Here is a 23653-nt window from a genome sequence, read left to right on the forward strand (position 1 = left end):
GATAACACACAAAAAAAGAAAAGAAAAAAAAAAGATGGCTTTTAATGGTCGAAGCATCTTTTTAGTCATATGGGTGGTCAAACCAACCTCGGTTTAGAGTTGGTCTAAAGTTTATTTTGAGGTGGCTCAAGTGCTTTTTATTATTATTATTATTTGTTGTCACGAATGAATAGTCTTGCATGTTATCTTAATCTTGCAAACTAGTGTTTTTATTATTATTATTATTATTATTATTATTATTATTGAAATCTTGCAAGCTAGTTAGGCAAGGAAAAATGCAATAATAGTAATAGAAAAACAAATAAATAAATAAATGTCATTGGCTTGGCTAGTGATATTGCTTAGGGTTACACAACAATGGGATGGGCATGGAGATGCATGGGCCCCGGTCTTGACTCTAGTGAATCTATAAACAAAAGAAAAATGGTCAAATGGATGATTTTCATGTCATTGTCATCTTATCCACAAAGATGACCAACAGCCAATACATATTTCGTTTATTCTCATTCTAGTTTTAATTGGTCATTGTATTTGTATACCAAGAGTGCATTTAACCCGCGATTTCACATGTTAAAAACGTGTTCTAAATAAAATCGTAGAATATATTCAATTTAGAGTATATTTAACACCATCAGTGTGCCAATGCATGTGGCATGCGGGTGGAGGAAATTGATCCTCTTCATTTCAAATGAAATAGAGAGACACCATTTAGTGAAAAAGGTGTAAAATTTGAGACAAGATTACCCTTATCTTAAAAAGACAAGGACAATTATGTTCCACCATTTTTCCTAAATGATTCCTGTTTCCACGGGTGGGCAGGGAGGCTTGTTTTTCAGTATATGCAATCAAAATGATCCATGTAGATTTTCTTTCTATTTCTTTATTTAAATTATTTTGTTTTCATTTTTTTTCTTCAGATACAAGATGTGTTTAGATAATAAATTAGGAAAAGCAAAAATTTATGTTTCATAAGGAAGCATCAGCTTCAAAGACATGTACAAACAAGGGCTTCAACACTAGGGAGGATATGGAGGGGACTAAATACAAACTATATATAAAAAAAAAAAAAAAAAATCAGAATATGTTGAAGCTCTTTCATATCTTTACAAAACGAACATCATTCTGACCGAATGCATTCCCACATGCCGGACACTTCCGGTGGCGGATCTCAAGATTTTTTTGGATGCATGGATTGCAGAAAAGATGATAGCACTTCACGATTACAACCTGTGAAATATAAATCACCCCCACATCCATCAATGTAGCAATGATATACTTAAAAGGATTTGATAAGGCCAACAAGCCTGAATCTGATACAAGTTACTATATATATAGCTAGAAATGGAAACAAGGATTACAAAGGTGTAAGCTAGCACGCATAGAGCACACTTACCTCCTTTGGCCGATCGGAACACACACTACATTTGAGAATAGACTTGCAACTCTTGATCTCATCTTGAAGTTTCTGTATTGCAGCCTCTCCAGTTTCAGAACTCATCTCAGCAACCTTGTTATTCAATTCCCTAAGCTCTTCCTCAAGCTTCTTCCTTGAGCTTCTGCTCAACACAATTCCATATTCTTAGATGCAAATTTGGCTTGAAACATTACACTTAATAGATACTTAAGAGCTATTAATCATAAATAAAAATTTCACCAAATTTAGATAATCTGCTTATGAGAAAGTAACATGTTGTAACGATGGATGCATAGCTAATTATGACATAATTTTCTGACAAGCAGCAGTTATACAAGCTGCATATCCAAGTGGTAGCCCTTCACCCGGTAAATCAACACACCAAAGTTGATGTCAAAGAAAGCTTCACAGCCACCAATTAACAGATTAAGGTAAATTGGTCCCAAAATCTCAGTAGCTTCAATGATATGCTAGATCAGTATTGCGCATGATACATCAATGGAAAAGCTACCATCTGCTTAGCAGCAGGTCAGAAATGGCATCATAAAAAGGCACGAGTGACAAAAATTACCTTTGCCTTCTATGTCCTAAACTATGAAATTGTAATAGAGGGGGAAGTTGTATGATGCATAGACATAACCACAAGTTCTGAAATAGACCATTATGATTTAAATGAACTCCACTTCAGAAGGGAAAAAAACACCACCTATCATTCTCCAAATCATTTTGGAGATCATCCCTCTCCTGCTGAATTTGCTCATATTCCTTCTCAGAGGAAGCAAAGGCAGATTTAAGCCACTTTAACTCCTTCTCAGCATCAGCCAATTCCCACTTGGCTGTTTCCAGGTTGACTGCAAGATGTCTTTCTTCTTGAGTAGATTTAATGGCTTCTGTCAGAAAAGCCTCCATCTGCATGATTCAAATTCAGGTCGATAAAGGATAGAATTGCCAAACTTCCTAGAGAGTATAAGAAAATGTTACCTGCTCTTCACTGTAGGAAATTTTCATTCTCAAGGATTCTACCGACGCATTAATCTGTTGAAGTTGCTTTGCCAATGACTGCTTCTCCGAGAGCAAATAGCTGTGTGCCTGCTTTGTCTTCACACTCTCAGAAACAAGCTGCATTAAAGAAATCATAGAACAATTAGGAATGACCAGCCCAAGTAATCAATTACATCACTGAAGTAAGCAATTAATTGATGGGAAACAAAGAAGGCAGATTGTAACGAACTAATATCAGTGTAGCTAATAACAAGACAGACCTTGATATTATAGTCATCCCTCTCAGTCACCTGCTGCAACAGATGTTGGTTCTGCATCTGCATATCTTCATATGCTTGACCAATGGTCTGCAGGAAAATAATAAATCAATCGACAAATGTGGGAGGGAGGGCTAGTTGAAGCAGAAAAAAGAGATCAGTCACATATTATAGGAACCAAATTTGCAGCAACTTTATAAAATTCAAAAGAAAAGACTTAAAAAAACCTAGGAGACCTCAATTTCCGATATATATTGCTCTGCTTCCCCATCTTTACTTCTAATAGCCTCAGTAAGCTCCAAAACATCCCTGCATATTTTTTTTTTTTTAAAAAAAAAAAAAACACAGACCAGATAACTTTTTAATGTTGGTGAATTTTTTCTCTAGTTGCAAGCTTGAAGAACAGTCTGCAGGATCAAAAACAAAATTATGGCAGTAGCATGTGCAAACAGCAACAAAAGCATATGTGAACATCTATTTTGAAATGGAATTAAGTTCCAATACTTCCCAACAAAATGCAGAGAGATAATTGAGCTTCAAAAAAATGATACTAAAAAGCTAAAAGAAATATCTGAATCATTATCATCTTTTTTTTTCTTTTTTTTTTGGGATAACCAGGATATTCAAGGTTTTGCCCCGACTACATCCCCGAGACACCGTGCAAACGGCCCCTCCACATAGGTCGGGTAAAGCTTGGGCTTTCGCCAGCAGGCGTGGCCTCAAGAAATTATTTGGCACTCAAGGGGAGTCGAACCTTAAACTTGATTCTACATGAGGCACCAGAGCCAAGCGACTTATCACTCAAGCCAACCCATTGGGGTTAAATCCTCAACATCTTAAAACTTCCACATTCAGCATAATACCACAATGCTTAATCTACTAGTTGAGCCATATTTACACACACCAAACTCCACTTCATTCTACTAACAATATATTGGAACTGCCATATGAACTGTCATCCCTCTCATGTGGAACCTCACAGGGCATAAACAGAGTTGCCATACTCATATGATGTCATCTACATGCCCTGACATCTCAACAATTTCTCAGGAAGCATTTGATGTTAATGCCTATTAATGATAAAACCATATCTTTACACTTTTCACTCAGCCAACAAAACTACATCTTTTTCAACACCTGAAAGTACATCTCCTTCAGGCAGTAAGTTAAAAAAAATACAGAAAACCAAAGAATTCAACCACCCCCACTGCATCACTCACAAACTACCTGCCTCCTGAAAATTCATTTCTCACAGACTAGAAAACTGTATTTCCCAAAAAAGGTGTCACCAATCTGTCTAATCTTGTAGCCAATCATATCGAAAGATCACAAGATCTTAAAACAATTTCGTCGTTCTGGAATATTACAACAAACCCCCTCCCCCCAAAAAGAAAAGACAAAAAAAAATGCCTTACACTGCTCATCATCCTAATCCTTTCACCTTCTCCCACTCCCCTTAAAAAGATAAAAGCTACAAAAGGAATGACAAAAGCAGGGGTAAAATTATCCCTTAAATTTGTCATGGAAAGAAACACCTTTGAAACAACAAGCGGATATATACTTATTTCTCCTGTCAACCAATCCAGCTATTAAAAAAAAACCTCGTGTTCATACAATTTTTAAATAAAGTTGGAATTAAGTGAAAAAAAAAACCTCTCAGAAGCATCCAGTTTGGCCCTTAAATCAGCTATTTCAGCTTCAGCAGCAGAAAGCCTTTGCTGACAAGCAGCCTCAGCTTCATTGGCAGCTTTCACTCTCAACTCTAGACTATGTTCATCTAAAGCATTTCTCAAAACTTCAGCTTGTGAGTAAGCTCTGCGTTCTGATTCCTTGATTTCCATCAACTCTCTGCAATTCAAAATTTCAAGGTTAAAGGCAAAATCATTGTGAAAAGAGGAAAAAAAAAATTGAGAATTAAATTAATACCAAGATGTTGACCTAGACAGCTCAATCTGTCATTACATCCTAATGAGTTGTATGCCAAAATCATACAAATCATGTAACATCCGATTACCTAACCCTCCTATCCTATCTATACAGAGACAACATCTCTTTTTATGCAAAATGCATGCGCAATCCTGCTGAGTTTTACTCGTACATATTGGGAACTAAGAACAACAAATTAAGATGTAAAATTTCATCCATTGAACTGATGTCATAACTGAGAGCCGCAGCAAGAGCACTATGTCCAAGTCAAACACACCTCTACATTCCCCAGATTGATACTAAATCCAACATCAATCAGATAGATTACTTTCATGCATGTCCCTATAGATTCGCTGATTTGGGACTTTCTTTTATAATAGCACATCGAAGATAGATAATGTCTTCACTCATGGCTAGATCATCCTCTTAACATAACTGTCTCTAGCACAAGGATAAAGGAACAAGTATACAAAAATACCTGTTAAAAAAAAAAAAAAACAAACAAACAAACATGCATACATAAAAGCTTTTACTTGTTAAGTGTGAAACATATGAACACCATCACTTTAATATTTAATGGCATAAACTGCAGGCCATCAGCTTAGAACCTCAATTTACCTGCTGTCATAACTTTCCTGTCCATACATGTCCAAGAAGATTTGCAATTCCAGTTTTTCCTTCTGCAATTCTTCAATCTGCAATGTATTCATCTTTATCAGTAGCTAATAAGCTCAGTAATAGTACGGTATGGAAGAACTTCAAAGTCGTAGTCAAATATTATAGAAATTGGCACTGATGATGCTAAGCTTAAGTGCAAATATCTCCATGCATATTTTTCTTTTTTTATAGGCAATAAGTCAATATATTTTCATCCAGTGTATACTCATGATTTACACCAAATTTCACCAGAACAATTTTTTGTTCAAAATTTCTGTCTGACTAAACACCCTACTCAGAATGTAATCTGGTTTCCATGATCATGCATGTCAGTTGTGAACTATAGCCACAAAATTGCAAAAATTGCACATGAAGTTTGATGATTGTTCACTACCGAATCAAACAGGAAATTTACTTAAACCGGAAAAAAAAAAAAAATAAAAAAAAAATAAACATGAGGCTGAAAAATTAAAAACTAAATCAAACTATCCATTTAATATCTAATCTGATTGAGCAGGATATAATTTAGAATGTTAGATATGACAAGGACGTATCAGTCAAATTGAGTCTTGGAAAATGAAATTATATTAAACAGCAGGGATGGAAATTCAAATAATCTGCATGTTATTTGATTACAAAATCAATGCACAGAAAGGTATATAAAAGCAAAATATAATATCATTGCCAAAAAAGAAAGAAAAATCCTAGTTTCAAATGGATGAGAATCTTACCAGTGCCTTAAGAGACTTGATCTCCACCATCTGTTCAGTACATTTGTCTGCTAAGCTCTGCTTTTCATTAGTCTAAACCAAACACAAAGAAATTGGTAAATTTCAGAAAAGAGAGTCTAGTCAGAAGAGATAAACAATGACAACACAGACATAGTACAAATAAAATGAAAATCTTTAAGATGGTTAGCAATTGCATACAAATAAAATGAAAATCCAAAACCTATCCAAAGCTTAAAGAGATTTCGCTATAGTTTATTTACTTATTCAACTAATTTTTAATTTTCCTTTTTTTGTTTGGGGCAGATGGGAGGGGGGGAACAAACTCTGCCTGTGTCCTGTTCAGTTTCCTATCTTTACACAAGTATATCCCAGACCCAGAAAGAGGAGAGTTGTGGAAGATTGACAGTCAACATACACCAATAGTCACATTAGCCAAAACCCTTTTTCCAATTGGGGGTCAGGGAAGGGACTCAACAACTCCTCCTGTTTTGTGCCCAGTGCCCTTTCCTTAGTCTATCCTATGCCCCAAAGGCGGAATATTGTGGCCGATTGACAGCCGGTGGACCCATATTCACATATTATTTAAGAGATACATATTCCAAAAAGAAGACAGCCAAACGGGCCGTGGGTAGAAACATCGAAAAGATAAATAAAAGGAGACTGAAAAAGACAGGTCATCTGCCAACATAAAAAGTACAGTGAGATCCTACAAATATAAATACTGAAAAAGAAGGCAATCAAATATGGTGTGGGAAAAAGCAGTGTTATGGATTTAATGGGTAATAGATCTAAAGAGGGATGAATAATCTAAAAGGTAACCAAGAGTTGAATTGATTAGAAGAATTCAACCACATGTCTGCTTTCCAACCAATTAAGACTATGAGTTAAAGAATTTATTCCAGAACATCTCAGCCGGTTCTATGGTATCCTCACTGTACTCATGCAAATTTTGCATAATCAAGTTTCATCCAGGACTTTAAACACCAATAGAAGTGATCTGTCAAAATAATGTAGATGAATTTCCTTTCTTTTTTTCCTACTTACAAAAGCATTCTTTCTTGAATCCCAACTATCCTCAAAAAATAAAAGCACTGGCCAACTGAACAGTAAATGAAACAAGAAGGGTACTTAAGTGTGTGTGGTCAGAAGAAGACAATCACAGACTACATAATAGGAAAATGGCAGGTAGATTCATAATTACACATTGGGCAAGCAGTCCTTCTTTGTCAAAATACACAAATGAGAGCTCCATCAGAAAATAATTTTGGGAAAGTGGTTTAAAATGAATCAACAATGTTCAACTTGACTTACCCTACCATTTTCACATCACCAAGAGCATCTAATATGAGAGAATATCAGGGTTTTTTTCTCATTAATCTATAAGCTGCCCTCAATTAGAGCTGTCCAGAAAATAGGGATAATATAAGGAACAACATCGGTAGATGAGATAACACCTTTCTATTTAACTGAGCTTTAAGAGACTGGGCTTTCTCACGTAAGGACAGCGCTTCATGAGCTGTCTCTTTCCATCGCTTCAATTGAGCTTCCATCATTCCTATTTCTTTAGACAAAGCCGAAGCCATTACACGAAACTCTGATTTGATATCATTTCTCCCTGCAGCAGGTAACACGTTTAGAAACCAGAAGCTCCAGTAAATTACCCCATAAAAATTAATCAAACACGTAATTTGACCTGCATCCTGCAGAGCTTCTTCCATTTTAATCCCAAGATCATTTTTGTCAATAACACACTTTTGCAGCTGAAGCTCTAGCTCTTCAATCCTAGATTCAGTATTATCAATGGCATTCCTCACAGCATCTGCTGATTCTACTTTTGCAATTACCTCCTTCTCCCTTCTCATGACAAGAGGCCTGTCAGCCTGAAATTATAATTTTAAAAAAGACCCCATATAGAACAAGCATAAAACCATGTGCAACACATAAGACAAGGTAGTTCAACCTGCAGAGAATCTGTCAATACTTTGTAGCGCTCCACTTCGGTATTCCAATGTTGGAGTTGATCATTTAACAAAGAGTATAATCGCGAGGAGCGTACATACTTGTCGTCATTCAGCTCATTCTATAAGTATACAATATAGAAAGTGAGATTAGTGTACGTAACAAAATTGCATACACAGTGAGTCTCAGACAAAATGAGTATCAACTATGAAAAATGAACAATTGAAGTTCAGAAACCTGAAGATCCTGCAATTGTTTTGACAAGCTTAGATTCTCTTCCTGTGCATCTTGAAGCTCAGAAAGGCGATCTTCTGCCAGTTTCTACATTATTTGTATTAACACATGCCAGGTTAGAGAGAGAGAGAGAGAGGCAAAAGCATCTCATTTACATAGTAATACCTTTGCTTCTTCAATGGAGTCCTTCAATTCCCGCAAACCCTTTGTCCTATCTGCAGACTTTTCAGGTGACAAGTTTCCATTGGCTGTAGCATGAGTTGGGCTATGCATCACGGATGCTACATCCTTTTGCATTTTAAGATTAATTAATTTTCTTCTACTCGCTTCAAGTTCAGCCATGCTCTCATCCAGCTCACCTGTCAACATAACCAGAAGATATACACAATCATGAGGTGTAATCCACCATGCCTAGTAAATTTTGGCTGTGTCTAGTTATCTGCCAGCATACCTCCAATGTAAGTTTGACAATTACACATTTACACAGATGTTTTTTTTTTTTTTTTTTTTTTTTTTGATAACGTAGGAGAACTTTACACATTTACACAGATGTTGTAAATGATTTATGCTACAATACTGTAGAGTAAATACAAATATGTGCAGAAAGACCTATCTCAGATACCTGCAAGGCGCTTAATCTCAGATTCATCCACTGAATGGCTGTTAATGTAATTTTGAATCCTCTCAAAGTATTCTTTATGCTTCAAGTGGAGAATAGCAATCACTTCACGCAGCTTGATAGCCTCCTCTTTCATCATATCATCAATCTTAGACAATTGGATGATAGCATCTGAGAACCCCAAATAATGTTATAATGACAATCACCACAAATTTCATGAAAAAAAAAACCAAAAAAAAATTGCTACTACAATGGTTAACAAAAGAAAATGACCAAATCAATCATAAGAAACAATTGGACCTCACATCAAGATATCTTCTGACCTTCTGAAGATAGCTTTCCATGCAAAGCCTGAGCAATGTTTTCAGTTTTTTCCCTCTGATCATTAATGGTATCTTCCAGGAGTTTCAACAACTCAATAGTAGATGAATGACGCAGAGCAAGGGCTTCTTCAACATATTTAATGATCTCATCATTACCATTGGCTTCAATAGAATCTCTTTCTAGCAGTCTACAAAGAAACATTTCCTCCGCAGAGCATGAGGGAACTGAACCTAAAATGTACCTCAAGTCAATCAAATCTTATATAACATGAGAGAACTTGAAGTCCAATAAAATCATCATATGAAAGAACAAAGAGAATAAATTTATATTAAAAAATAGAAAATGAAAAAAATTACCCAGAGAATGATCAGCTCGTTCCAGACATTCTAAAGCAATCTGGCCTGCCCCAGCTCGTACCCCAAGAAGAATTAAGTCATCAATCAACTAAACAACAAGATAAAATGAAAAACCTCGTTAGGAACTGCAAAGTCATATTAAGAAAAAGCAAAAATAAACATAATAACCAAGACTGACCTGATTCCAGAGTTGGTTCACTACAATTAACATATCATCATACGAACTTTGCTTGTCTCTCAATTCTTTAATTCTTGCCTCAAGATCATGCAACTCGTGTTTTTTTATGTCTATCTGCTGAAGAAGTTTCTGATTCTGGTTCTGGAGGACTGCAGCATCGACCTGTAGAAAAAAATATATGATCTTTTAGTTATTTTTCCTGAAACTATCTCTATCAAGATGACAGAACCATTCTCTCTCGTATCCACGGAACAAGTATTACAAGTCACAGAAAGCTGGAGATACAGAGACCAATAATTTCACATTCAAACTACCAAAATAGAATGGGCTAAAACTCAGCAGCCTAAATGCTTCACTTTGTACTGAAAAATATAGACATGACGGGATTGCTTGAGCAACTCATGAATTGTTGACGGTTGATTCGCAAATGTTCCAGACATAGAGTGCACAGATTTAGAGGGTTATTATGTATTAATTGGGTAGGTATACTTGGAAGGTAGAGAGACATCTCTTTACGCTTTGTTCATTTTCCACAAAATGAATACTAAAGAAAAGTTGAAACCATGGTATCTATTCTACTCGAGGTTGGATCTATAGATTTACATGTATTTGAACTCACACGGATTGCATGTAAGCAACCTCAGAGTTCCCTTTGGTTGCCCAGAAAATCAAGATATACTACATAACAAAACGTTTCTGAGAATTAGTTTCCGTTTTGATTTACTAAATGTAAAGCTCACCCCATAATTCATATGTTACACATTTTAGGGCCAGTCTTTATTTTCTCAAAATCCCAAACAACAAATTACTTGCATGCAAAATTTTCAATGTTCTTCGCTTTTCCTATGCTTTCCATCAACCAAATGAAGGATGCTTCAACATCAGCTCAATGCACTCCAACAATGTTCCTTACGAGCATTTTTGGTCCTGCTTCGGTCAAGGATACATCAACTTCAGCACAAATGCACCCAAGCATTTACTAGCCTATTAATCACCATGGAAAAACTTTTTCCTGAAGCCCTAGCTATTAAAAAACCTAAAATTTCAAATTTCTTCCCTTTTCCAGCACTTCCCCAGCAACCAAACAGAGCAAAATCCTATGTCAACGAACAGGACCACAAGTTCACCTGAATTGCACCCAATAGCTCTAATTGGAAAATTAAGCACAACTCATCGAAGACACTTTTTTCATGCCTCAACTAGCCTATTAACAAAAAAAACAAAAAAAAAAAAAAAACTCTTTTCTCAAGCCCCATATATCAAAATACCTAAAATTTCAAATTCCAATTTTCTTCCTTTTTTTCCAGCACTTCCCCAGCAACCAAACACAGCATGATCATATGCCAGTTAACACAACCACAAGTTCACTGAATTGCACCCAATATCTCTTATTGGGAAATTAAGAACAATTCAATGAAGACAATTTTTTTTTTTTTTTTTCTCATGCCTCAACAGTTATCATCACTGAAAAGCACAATTCAATCAATTAATATATATCTGAAAAAAAACTCAAATTCAAAACTTTTCGTTCAGTCGTCATTTTTCTACCTATTTTCTCAGGAATAAAGCATAGAATAACAGTAGAAAGGAGAGAGCGATGGGAAAAAACGAGGGCTTACGCTTTTGTTGTTGGGCGACGAAGGGGTGGAGTTTCGAGCCATGGCGGACGACACCGAGTTCAAATGGAGCCGCTTCCTCTCGGGCTCATCGGAGTCTGCGTTCTCCATTTTACACTTCGGCAATCGAGGACACCATTAGAGTCCGAAACATAGAGCTCTGCAGAACCCTGAATGGACTAGACAAGAACGTGCTCCAAACGACATCGTATAAAAGGTGGCTGTGGACGGTAGAGTTTCACTATCATTATACACCCAAGCCGCACCGTTTTGCTTGCTTAATCTTGTTATTTTCTTTTTCTTTTTCTTTTTCTCTTGACGGATTGCAATTAGCTAATAAATTTTAGAAGATAAATGCTATGTACTATACTCTCATTTTACTTTATTTTATTGGGTCGCTATATCAATGTCCATCAACTCTTAAATCAACTATTAAAAAAAAGTAGAGGCCAATAAACATTGTCACATCAGCTCAATGAGAGATGAAATGTGAGCGTAATATGTAGCATATAATACTTGTTTTAGAAACAAGAAACACGACTAATGCTCTCTTGTGTCTATTAAAAAATAATGTGACTTTTAAAATGCATATTAGGCTTGTAATTGATTACTATTAAATTTTGATCAAATAATATTTTAAAAATCACCTCACTTTTGGAGTGACATAAGAGGGACTTTTAGCATTACTCATATTACATACCACCAAGGGCGAATCAAGTGATACTAGAAGTCTCTCTTATGTCACTGAAAAAATGAAGTAACCTTATAAAACAAGTCAAAAGAGTCATATCATGTTAGCCACTAATTTAAATAGGTCATGTTAAAATTATATGGTCTGACTTATTAAACTAAATTGATCGTGTCAGAGTTGACCCTTAACAAGTTAGAAGGTCGGTCTACTTACCACAAACCTGACATGCTAACCGAAATTACCAACCCTAGTTGTGCCAATAGCATGTGAGTGTTTTTCAGCGAAGAGCTAGCAAATCCATCCTTTCAAAGCTGCTAGGTTGACACATTAGGAATGTAGGCGATATATGTTGAAGAATGATCATTTCCATTGGAATTGATTAAGTTAGTTCATAACAAAAGGTAATATTGTCTTAACATTAAAGTTAATATCGAGTTAGTATTTAACGAGATCAAATGATAGATTGGTTTCTTTTGTTCTTTCTTTTGGATATAAAAATATTAGAGTATTTGTAAAATAAATCCATAAGTCAACGCATAAAAAAAATAATACTCTTAATGTTTTTTTTTCTCTCTCTTTTTTTTCACCATCAATCTAAATATAAAATACTTTTAAAAACAAAATAAACATTAAGTTTTACATTTATGTCACATCAAATATTTTTTTCCAAAAAAAAAGAAAAAGAAAACCTCTATAAAACATTTACAAATGAAAGAGTATTGTTAAATAAGTGACATAATTGCAAAACAAAGTGCACCGATCTTATATTTTTGTACACAATATTCCTAATCACATTTTTTGTTCTTCTTGTTGATCATCTTCTAGCTTTCTGTGTAGATGGATCAAAAGGCTTTTCCCATTTGAATTAAGCTCACTGACTCTCCAAGTTTGATTTTCTTTTGGGATTCAAGATCATCAAAATCTTTTTCTTGCTCCTCTTCCTTTGTCAATGAAACATAATGCACCTTTTCCCCGTAAGCTTTAACCAAAACCAAATAGAAGCACACTGTAAAAATGGTGATTGAAATCAAGAACCAGCTAAACTGAATGTTTATCAACGATTTAGCCCGATGAAGAGATTCTTCGTCGGAGCACTTGACCATTTTCCGACCATCTTCATTGTGCATGAAGCAACCTTTAGGAATCAATGCCGGCGTCCAAAGCATAAACCCCATCACCACAAACCAAATACCTGTTAAAATATAAATTAAATAATTAAATTCATTCATTTTTATTATTCTAGGTTTTTTAGATAAGTGGTGATTTAACATGGTATTAAAGTTAAAGTCGTGAATTTGAACCTCGACTCTGTCGTTCGCGAAATTTCAGTTAAGGCTCCGTTTGTTTTAGCATAAAATAATTTCTGAAAAATATTTTTCGTGTTTGGTGTGATGGTAAATAATATGTAGTCATTTTCGGTTTGACTAGAAAAATTCTTTAATTTCCATAAAAATTGTTTTCCTTTTTAAAAACTGTAAACCATTTTTTCTAGTTTAAGTTTCTCCTTCTCAAATCGCTAAACTTTCGCTGGAGGTTGTCAGGAGTCGCCAACTGTTTTCTACCATTGCTCATTTGTCGTATGAGCCGAACGCCGAAAAATATTTTTACGGAAATCATTTTTTTTTTTTTTTGAAAAATGATTTCGTTGAAAATATTTTTCGACTGAAAACATCTTATGTCAAAACAGAGTCTAAATATGTGTTGACGAAAAACATTCTTTGTCAAAACAAACGGAGTCTAAATGTGTATTGGAATATAAATTTATCAATTTCTATTAACTTAAGCAATTGAGATAAAAGTGATGATTTAACGACACACCTTGGAATAATATGCTGGCTGATCTAACAAAGCTGATCAAGAAACTCTTAGGAAAAGCAATTCCCATGAGAGTGGTGGCCAAAGAAACAGCAACAAGAAATTGCAGAAGCAAATGGTATTGGCCTTCGGGACCCATGTGGTCGCCTGAGTGAAGGTGAAAAAGAAGAAGCTCTTGCGCAAAGGCAATGGCGCCAAGCAGAAGGGTTAGCCCATATTGAGCTTTTGCGACGATTCGATGTCGATCAAGAAGCATAGCGAACGAGGCGTAGACGAGTAAAGTCAATGATATGTTGGAGTGCTCGAAGTTTCGGAGGTGGTTGGAGGGGATGGTCCCGTCCGGGTCGAGCGGTTGGTGGCGGTCGGGGCCGATGAAGAGCTCAACGGCCACGGAGGCACAGCTGCCTGCCATGATGAAGAAGAGCTCCAAGTACTTGAATGTGGAGGTGGGAAACCATGGGGGAGAGATGTAAGAAGTTGGGTGCTGAGCATGGAGCTTGATGTGGTTGAAGAGGTGCCATAAACCGATGACAAAGAAGCCAATGCCTGGTGCAACATGTCCTGCCAAACTCCCCATGTTTTCTTACAAAGAGAGAGAGAGAGATGCACAAGGATTGGGGGGGAAAGTGGGGATTTTAAAGAGTGGCTGGGGTTGAATCACTGAGGAAGGTGTGATTATAATTAGTTGGGTTGATAATTATTGAATATCTGCTCCACCATATTTAAGCACTAATTTGGGCTAAGCTCTTGAGCCTGGTCAGGTGAGTTCGTTCAAAATTTGAAGCCCAAATTTGGCCCCAGTTGTGCTTAATTAATAAATCTACCCAGACAAAGCTTGACCGTAGGCTTCTTTAGAAATATTACTATAGTTTTTATTATAATTTTTTACAAATTTACGTGATAATTCATATTTTGTGAAAATAAATGTTACATGGCAGCCTATTTTTTAGTGACTAATGTATTCGATTAGTGTTATGTCAGTTTATAAACTTAATTGTTATGTAACGGTTTACATTTTAGTGGCTAATTAGCGTGACAAGTATCACATGAATCGTCACATCAGTTTGTATGCAATAAAAGTTATAATATCCTAACAATGATCTCTTATGTAATTGATGGCAATAATTATCTTACATTCTATTGACATATTTATGAAATAGTACTTATATTATGGTATCATCTTTTTTTTTTTTTTTTTTTTTTTTTTTTTCATTAGAGGTCCGCGAATCTATGAAGTATACATAGGGATGGAACCAATGGCCGGGGTCCAAGCTTAATTAATTTTTAAGTTTAATCCCTTATTCATCCTTGGCCATTCGATGAGAAATCAAAGTTCCGCCCCTGAATATACAACGTACAAGAGATGAATACCCACTCTCATCTATCTCCTTGGCCCTTAGATGTAGACATTACCAACAGAGATAGTTGCCACACAAAACTATTCATTGTCACTTTCAAAGTTTGGAATGATTTTGATCTTCAATGGCTCATCATGTCAAAGAAACTTCGCAGATGTTGCATGGGGAAGTTTCTAGGTGTTTTGGTTGATCACGTCCTTTGTTAATCTACATGAAATTTACTGTCCTTAATTAGTCTCCAAGGACTATTGTTTTTCTACACGAAAAATCTTGTGTTAGAAGTTGATCATATTGCATGCATCTTCCTGGAAGGAGCTTAGAAATCGTCCTCAGGTGCCTTTGAGCTTTCATTCCGATAGTAAGTTATTTCAAATTCGATTGTAATTGACCACATGAAAAGTTTTGGTTCAATTGCCACCTGTAATTTTCTAGATATAGTCTACATCAAAACACTGACATTTCAGGTACGTACAAGAATATATGTACCTTAGCTTGTATATATATACATTCATAATTACAAGTAAGGCTTTTGCTTAAGAGTTAAGACTTAAATTAAAGACAAATTAACATCAATACAATACAAACGTTAAAGAGAAAACCAGAAAGGACCACGACATGGAAAGTGAAATGGGAGAAGCTTGAGTATTGGCAGCTGATGATAATCACTTGCATGTGCACATGCATTCACCAAGCACGTTTACAAGTAATATTGGCCAGCACGAAAGATTAAATGATTGAACAAACAACGATCTTAACATTAAATAAGGAAGTTTCCCATGCTTCAATTCCACCCTTTTTTGAGAAAAAGAGAGTGGCAATACCACCAACTAGCTAGGTTCTTCTTGTAGGGTTCAATTAAGTTCGTCTTAATCTGTGTCATTTTTGTTTCGGTAATTGCTTTATGCGGCACATGAGAGGATTGAGTCACTTGTTTGTTCCATTTCTTACCATTTGTTTGTATTTTTGCACTTCTTTCGTTTTGGGTTGTTGTTTGGACCGGAGCCCACCAATTTTTTAGTGTTTTGATTCCTTGTAACCCTTTTCTCATTTAATTAAAAATAAATAATAAATAATTAGGTTATTGCAAAGCAATCGAAGACAAGCACAAATCTCAAAAAGTTATGAAAATCCCCCATATTTGTCCTCAAATCAATGTCCACAAGCTCGCACGTTAAAATGAAAAATTGGCATATATAAGTAAACTCAACGACGATCTACCTTATAATTGGGTGTTTGAATTACATGTAATTTAGGCACTCTATAAAGATGAGTGTTATGCACAAGTTCGGGCAGCGAAACCCATCTGCCCCTAAGCGGCTAAGCCCCCTATCTGTCTAAGCCTCACAACCTCCTCTCTATAGAGTGCACAAATTGCGTGCAATTCGGACACTCTAATTATAAGAGGTTTCCTTGACGTGGAGTTGATTGAGCTTCAAATTAATGGATCAAAATTAGATTAAGCACTACATATGCATGGAAGACAAATCTTATAAAAGGTTTATAGATAATTATGATCACATGCATGGGGATATGACCAAGTGTTAGATGTCCCTTAATAATAAAATTTTAGATCATGTTATTAATTAATAAAAAAATTCTATCATATTCGCGTGTAAGGAACATTTTGCAGTATATATAAATGAGTTGATATATATCTTTATCACACTGAACCAACTAGCACGTTCAAGCTTATTAGAAGTTGGCATCTTTAATAAAGTTAAGAGTTCTTGATTCGTTGAGTTGGGTCCGACCAAAAGAGTGAGGGAATTGAAATAAACCATAGAGATTGGTTTAATCAAATATTATTCTAATGGTTATTACAACGGCTCTATTTGTTAATGTGGTTTGGTGGGTATTTTTTGTTTTGTTTGAAAAAATATTATGGTGTGCTATAAACGTGATGGATGTGAACATTAAGGTTTAATATGAGTAAACTGTAGAAATTTGTAATATTTAGAAAACATTGCAGCTAATCATATAGATTAGGAGGTTGATTAGAGTATACTTAGAAATCTTTTAAAGTAGCCAATTAAGCAGCCCAACTGGCCGATGATGCTTTTCATTGTTTTTGGATGAAATGTACGTGGCCGAAGATATATAGTGGTTAATTAGTTACTATAAAGGGATTATGATGCTTTAATTACATATGTTTTTCCTAATGTTTGGTCAAAGAGATTATTTTATTGACTTGGTAAGTTCTTAATTACTCTAGCCATATTCGTAGGAGATTAATTAATTAGGGCAAGTTTGTGGTTACGTGGCAAGGCAAAGTGACATGCAATCAAGTGAAGCAAAAGGATAAGTTAATCAATCAATTAATAGAGAAGTAGTAGAGCTTATTCAGGGGAACTAAGAAGTTAGGTGCAACAACTAAAATTCTATCGTACGTGGCAGAAATCTTAGGCGTTACTTATGCTATTATATATATCTTTATCTTTCTAATTTCCTTCTCATAATCTTGCTGCACTTTAAGGCTTCATATATAGCTTGTTTGAACCAAGGAATAAAGTTACATTATGCATGCTATTTTAAACTATGTTAGTTTGCTTTGAAGGCTTAGGGTGATGTGCTTCCACCTACCTTAAAGTAATAATGAAGCTCAAAATTTCTTGAATTATTCTACTAAAACAAAAGGTTGGAATAGAACCACAATTCCTAGCTATTATTTTGTTTAGTGATAACATGAGGCTTCATTAGAATTGAATCGAAGTCTTGAAAATACACAAGGTTTATATATAAAAGAATTCTTAATATTTTATAAGTGGCCGACCATCCTAATAGAACACTGGGCCAGAGTGGACAAGACTAACCCCAACGAGTATCAGGGATGGCCGCAACCACCCCTGACGACACTTGGGGGATGACCGCAACCATCCCCAATGTTCAGTTAGGGTGGCCGGTCACCCCATGGGTGATCAGCCACCCATAAAATAGTAAAAATGTCCTTTTTTTTTTTAAAATTATAAATTCTGGGTTTAAAAATAATAATAATAATAATAATAGGTATTTTGAGAACTCCATTTTGTTCTTAAATAATAGTTATTTCTCTTTATAGTGGGAATGTTTATTCCACCAAACAAATAATAACTATTTCTATAGAATTGTCAATTCATTTAAGGTGTCTATTGTGCATACCAAACATGTCCTATACTCTTCAAATAACACAGTCATATCATAGTTCCATTTATTCAGTTCCAACGAAGCAATTTTTAAATTCAGAAATAAAGCAACCCACATGAATCACATTGGCTCTTGCTTCAGAGAGAGTTTTTTTTTAAAATTTTTTATTATATATATATATATATATATATGAGAAACCTTCTATTTCAGTGTGAATCATAGTTGTTCTTAACAAAAAGTTGAATGTATATAGATGTGTTAGAAAAGGGATAATGTTGTAATCAGCTTGCTATTCAAAGTAGTGCAATATATATCCATGCATGGATACATGCACCCTGCATATGGCTATGCCATATATTCTTCTTATCCTGCCCCACTCCTTGGCTGAAGAGACACTGCACCCCACCAGACGCAAGAGATTTCTTAAGGGCATGCATCATATCCAACTCTTCTATCCAAACCTACCTTGATATATCAACTTAGCATGGGTTGATTAGACTAACAATATGTCACATTCAAGATGTTAACTTTTAGAACTATTTCGAGAACTTTATTGGATTATTCATGGACTTTTAGGTAACTTTTGTTTGAAAAATCTAAGAGGGGAAACTATAGATTTTATCAAAGGGCAAACTGTGATGATGTGACCGGCTTTAGAGTGAAAATATCCAAACGAAAGAATAACATAAGGTAAGTTTCTCAAAAAGAAAATTAAGGACACCGAGATTTCGACAATTTTGTTGTTTGAATGAATTGCTAGAGAGTCCTATGAGACTCACCTATCTAAATAGATCTCGGACAACCTACTTCTATTTGAGCAGGTGAGCTCAAAAGAGTTCTCTCATATTTGTTGTTCAAATCGTTAGTAATACAGACAACAAATTACTAAAAATTCAGATCACATTCATATTTAGCACTGAGTCGTTTCTTGTTCGTCTAATTTACTATGCATAGTGTATCATGCTTTCCCCCTCCTTCTAGATAGTCTTATCTTTGTCATGAAGCAGCATACATGACTGAACAAGTTCTCAAATCTTTACCCTAAGTAGAAGTAATTAAAACGAAATTTTCTCTCTTTAATTAAAAGGGATAGAAAATGTGACATTATCTCAAGCCTACAATAAAGTATGAAGGGGCTCGAGGAATTAAAATAAACAAGGGAACAAATAGTGACATATATATATATATATATATATATATATATATATATATAACTCAAGAACTTTAAGATAAACCAAATCTTGTTCAATATCTTTTTTCAGTTCATCATATTTCCCTTGGAAATCTTTTAATATGATAAACAGGTCAGATTTATGCTCTTTTATATGGCCCACATCAATTATGTCTTATCCTAATTACGTGGATGTGGGAGCTCCTGGCTTGTCTGATTATTTTTTTTTTAAATAAAAATATTAACAAACACTTAAAATTACTTTTACTTTAAAATATCACATCAAAACACTTTTTTTTAAAAAAAATAAAAAATAAAATAAAATAAAATATTTTAAAAAGCATTATTAACAAACAAAGCCAGAAGACCCATCATCAAGATTTATACACTATTGTTATTATTTTTAATTGGGTTTTTGGTGTTAGAATAGAAAAAGGTCATTTTCCAGGTACAGATTGCTTTGAATATTCATCTTGTTAAAGTGCGGGGCACGGGCCACCGTAATCATGAGGACACAGATTGGTGTAGTTTCTGACTCGACAAGGATGTTACCTTAATACATTAAAACTGTTGCTCAGAAGGAATATCCCATATGCAGCAGCAGTCTTAGACCATTTCAAATCCTTTTTCCAAATAATTAGCCACTTAATTGACAGTCTCGTAGAAAAGCAAGTTAACCCCATTTGCGGCTGGAGTTCACACGACCCGTTGGTATTAGGGCATACGACTAACGTGTTTCAATCTTAACGAGTTTAGTTTTAATTGAAATTAAACTAAAACTAATTTCTTTTTTTTTCCCTCTGTTTTCGAATCAAGTTTAAAATATAAACAACTTAACAAAAGATGCCTAAATCTATGAAATCATGAAGAATTCATTGAACCACAAGCTTAATACATTATATCAAACCAAGAATTAAGATTTACACAAGTTGGTGCTTTGAAGATACTATAAACAACTCCCCTCCTTTTACTTTATCTATACACACAAACACAAAAGGACTCACCCCTAAGCTAAAAGCCATCAATGCAAACCAAACAATTTGACACCATTTTCCATCTACCCCCCAAGCACTTTCCCCCAAAGTTTTTTTTTTTTTTTCTTCATTAAGCCAGAAGATTACTGCTGGCTTAATTAATTAATTAAATAAAGAGCGATCCCACCAACCTAATACTTTTGTACACATTCCTAACCACATCAATCTTTTGCCTTTCCTTTTGTTATTTCCACCATCTACCTTTCCATGTCAATGGGTGAAAAGGCCTTTCCCATTTGAATAAAGCTTTTTGAATTGCCAAGCTTGCTGCTTTTTTGGGACTCAACATCATCAGGATTATCTTCTTCCCTTCTCAATGAAACATACGCAACCTTTTCGCCAAAACCTTTATCCAAAACCAAGAAGAAGCAAACTGCAGAAATGGTGACTGCAATCAAGAGCCAGCTGAACAGAATGTTTACCAAAGATATAGCGCGATGAAGAGATTCGTCTCCAGAGCACCTGACCACTTTGTGACCCACTTCAAGGTGCATGAGGCAGCCTTTGGGAATCAATCCAGGCGTCCAAAGCATGAAACCCATCACCATAAACCAAAGACCCTGAAATAATATGCTGACAGATCTTACAAAGCTGACCAAGAAGCTCTTGGGGAGAGAAATTCCCATGAGAGTGGTGGCTAAAGAAACAAAAACAACAATTTGCAGAAGCAAGTGGTATTGGCCTTCCGGGCCCTTGTGGTCAGCCGAGTGCAGGTGAAAAAGAAGAAGCTGCTGAGCAAAGGCTATGGCGCCGAGCAATTGGGTCAACCCCTGTTTAGCTTTGGCGCCGATTTTGTCAAGAACAATGGCAAAAGCGGCGTAGACCAGGAAAGTCATTGAGATGGAGGAGTGTTCGAAGTTGTGGAGATGGTTGGAGGGGATGGTTCCATCCGGGTCAAGCGGTTGGTGCCGGTCAGGGCCGATGAAGAGCTCCATGGCTATGGAGGCACAGCAGCCTCCAATGATTAAAAAAAGCTCCAAGTATTTGGATCTTGAGGTGGGAAACCATGGAGGAGAGGTGTAGGAATTTGGGTGCTGAGCATAGAGCTTGATGTGGTTGAAGAGGTGCCATAATCCAATCATGAAGAAGCCAAAGCCTGGAGCAACATGCCCGATCAAAGTCCCCATTTTTTTGAGACAAAGTTCAAAGCTTCTTGCTTGGGTGTCTTGTCCTTAGAGAGAGAGGGAGAGAGAGAAAGAGGAAATTAAAGAAGGGTGGCTTAATTTCTGGTTTCTGTTTTCTGTTTTCTGTCTCTCTGTTTTTCTGTTGTTGTTGGGAAAGAGGGGAAAGAAAGCACAAAAATTTATGAGAGGGAGTGGTGAAGAAGCATTGGGGGGGAAAGGGGAGGGGGGTTTTTAAGAGGGGGGATTGGTTGAAATTCCAAGGGGGTAAAAGGGTCTAGAGGCTTCTGAGTTCTGAGGTGGGCTTTAAAGTTTGAACTTTGCATTCTGACTTGGGGAATAAGATTAACGACGATTGACCAATAACTCTTAGGAATGAATGAGCTTAGCTAGCACCCTGTTTCTTGGCTTACAAGCCGGATCCTGTTTCTAGAACCCTAAAAGAAGACAACTTCGATTTCTCTAATCCAAATTATTGGTCAATTGACGGCATTGTCCCTTTTGTTTGGTTGATAAATGATAGATTAATATAATTTTTTGTCACTCTAAATTTAAGTTTATTGTCCATCTTGTTCCTATAATTTTAAATGAAATAATTTCATTAAATGGGTCGAGTAAGGGTTTTTTTATATAGTCTTTATATTCATGTCTCGACACGATCCGAACCCGATAAACGACATTTTTAGACTAGCAATTTTTGACACCACCCAGTGCACCCACAAACCTAATATGAACACAACATGAAATTAGCTGATTAAGATTGTTTTATAATTGGCTTATATAGTCTTATATTCATGCCTCAATATGACTTGAACATGACACGCGAACACAAATTCTCACACGAACACGAATTCCCATTTCTTATGTCACATGGGTACATGATATGTTTGCTATGTGTTTTGGGGATTAATTTTTGGGTTTGGTTTTAAAAAGTGTTTAAATATAATATAAAAGTGAAAAATAATTTTTATGTTTAGATAAGTATTGTGTATTTTGGATTGTTTTTTAATATCTTTGACTTAAAAACAGGAAAAGAAAAAAAAAATGAAGGTTAATCTTATAAGAAAAAAAAAATGAAAAGAATTCTGTTTTAAAAATATTTTGGCAATTTTGATCTCTCTCTATCTCTCTTATCGAGCGTTATTTCCATTTTAGGAGAATCATGTACTCATGATTGAAGGTGGTCCCTTCTCCTTTCCTTCACCCCTAGAGGAGAAAAAGAAAAAGAACAGAGTGAAATCAAATTGCAGCCATTTCTAGAGCTTCAATCCAAAACCAGAACTTGGAATTATATTGAATGGGACTTGGAAGGTCACTGCCACTAGGCTCTAGGGAGCTCTACCCCACCAAAGTGCCCATTTTGGGTGACAACTCGACAGACAGGGATCCTCTTATTATCCATGATGCTTCTTCTTTGAGTAGGGTTGTGAAAGGGGGCTCTCTCTTTGAATATAGGCTTTTATTAGAGTAGGGTTTATCAGGCCGAACAAGTTATTATAGCAAGGGATATATATCTTCTCACAACCCTCTTCCATTTTTCATTCCCTTTGTCTTTGGATAGGAGATTGTATGGTATTTAAATTCGAACCCGACAACCCAATTTTCTTCTTTCTTTCTTTCTTTTTAGAAATTTTTCTTAAATTGTTTTAATCAAAACAACGTTGTTTTAATGTCACACGTAGCTTCGTGTCATCGAACATCATTTACTTACCGGAATTGAATAAAAATAAGTTGACAATAAATTATCTAAATTGGAATTATACGAATCAAATCGACAACATACCTAAATCTAACACCGAAATACATTTGTTTTCCTATTTTTAAGTCAAATACATTAACAAACAACTCAAAACACAAAAACGGTTTTCACGTTACGTCACATTATTTTCTCTAATAAAAAAAAACACACACACACACCCAAAATACATTTAAAAACATAAAATATTAAAGATTTGTAGGTTGCTCTGTTTTGTTTTAGTCAATGGGAGGGGGACCAGACAGGTGTTTCATGCAAAGTTGTATGGTCTGGTCGAAATATTTGAATTTAACCTCATCCCAATCCAAAAAGTT

General features: G+C 35.5%; 3 protein-coding genes across 4 annotated transcripts; all 3 read right to left on the minus strand.

Moving 5' to 3' along the window:
* Window positions 1-948: 948 nt before the first annotated feature.
* HUB2 (histone mono-ubiquitination 2) lies at window positions 949-11486 on the minus strand. 2 transcript variants are annotated; one of them, XM_059573880.2, is made up of 19 exons: window positions 11277-11486; window positions 9658-9819; window positions 9480-9567; window positions 9123-9347; window positions 8803-8970; window positions 8346-8539; window positions 8184-8267; window positions 7948-8067; window positions 7681-7867; window positions 7442-7602; window positions 5988-6059; window positions 5218-5294; window positions 4327-4521; window positions 2910-2982; window positions 2677-2763; window positions 2396-2533; window positions 2121-2323; window positions 1394-1556; window positions 949-1227 (listed from the first exon to the last, which is right to left on the minus strand). In XM_059573880.2, the coding sequence occupies exons 1-19, from the start codon at window positions 11382-11384 to the stop codon at window positions 1096-1098; spliced, it is 2637 nt and encodes an 878-aa protein (XP_059429863.2). In that variant the 5' UTR covers window positions 11385-11486; the 3' UTR covers window positions 949-1095. The 2 variants fall into 2 exon arrangements, with proteins under 2 accessions (XP_059429863.2, XP_059429862.2); XM_059573879.2 differs by having other exon boundaries at window positions 9123-9353.
* Window positions 11487-12802: 1316 nt separating this feature from the next.
* On the minus strand, window positions 12803-14416 carry LOC132164345 (uncharacterized). The gene is made up of 2 exons (XM_059574843.2): window positions 13783-14416; window positions 12803-13156 (listed from the first exon to the last, which is right to left on the minus strand). Exons 1-2 carry the CDS (start codon window positions 14354-14356, stop codon window positions 12807-12809), a joined length of 924 nt encoding a protein of 307 aa, XP_059430826.2. The 5' UTR covers window positions 14357-14416; the 3' UTR covers window positions 12803-12806.
* A 5891-nt stretch (window positions 14417-20307) lies between these two features.
* Window positions 20308-21764, minus strand: LOC132164297 (uncharacterized). Its single transcript, XM_059574784.2, has one exon. The coding sequence runs from the start codon at window positions 21587-21589 to the stop codon at window positions 20660-20662; it is 930 nt and encodes a 309-aa protein (XP_059430767.2). The 5' UTR covers window positions 21590-21764; the 3' UTR covers window positions 20308-20659.
* Window positions 21765-23653: the final 1889 nt, after the last annotated feature.

The sequence above is a fragment of the Corylus avellana genome, chromosome 8, assembly GCF_965113065.1.
Source record: "Corylus avellana chromosome 8, dhCorAvel1.hap1.2, whole genome shotgun sequence".
Lineage (NCBI taxonomy): Eukaryota > Viridiplantae > Streptophyta > Magnoliopsida > Fagales > Betulaceae > Corylus > Corylus avellana.

Coding starts and splice junctions, on each gene's coding strand:
- HUB2 (XM_059573879.2), bottom strand. CDS start 11,384: ATGGAGAACGCAGACTCCGATGAGCCCGAGAGGAAGCGGCTCCATTTG. Junction 7,603..7,680: donor AGAAGCTCTGCAGGATGCAG/GTCAAATTACGT, acceptor TACCTGCTGCAG/GGAGAAATGATATCAAATCA. Junction 4,522..5,217: donor CAGGAAAGTTATGACAGCAG/GTAAATTGAGGT, acceptor TTTGAATTGCAG/AGAGTTGATGGAAATCAAGG.
- LOC132164345 (XM_059574843.2), bottom strand. CDS start 14,356: ATGGGGAGTTTGGCAGGACATGTTGCACCAGGCATTGGCTTCTTTGTC. Junction 13,157..13,782: donor AGCCAGCATATTATTCCAAG/GTGTGTCGTTAA, acceptor ATATTTTAACAG/GTATTTGGTTTGTGGTGATG.
- LOC132164297 (XM_059574784.2), bottom strand. CDS start 21,589: ATGGGGACTTTGATCGGGCATGTTGCTCCAGGCTTTGGCTTCTTCATG.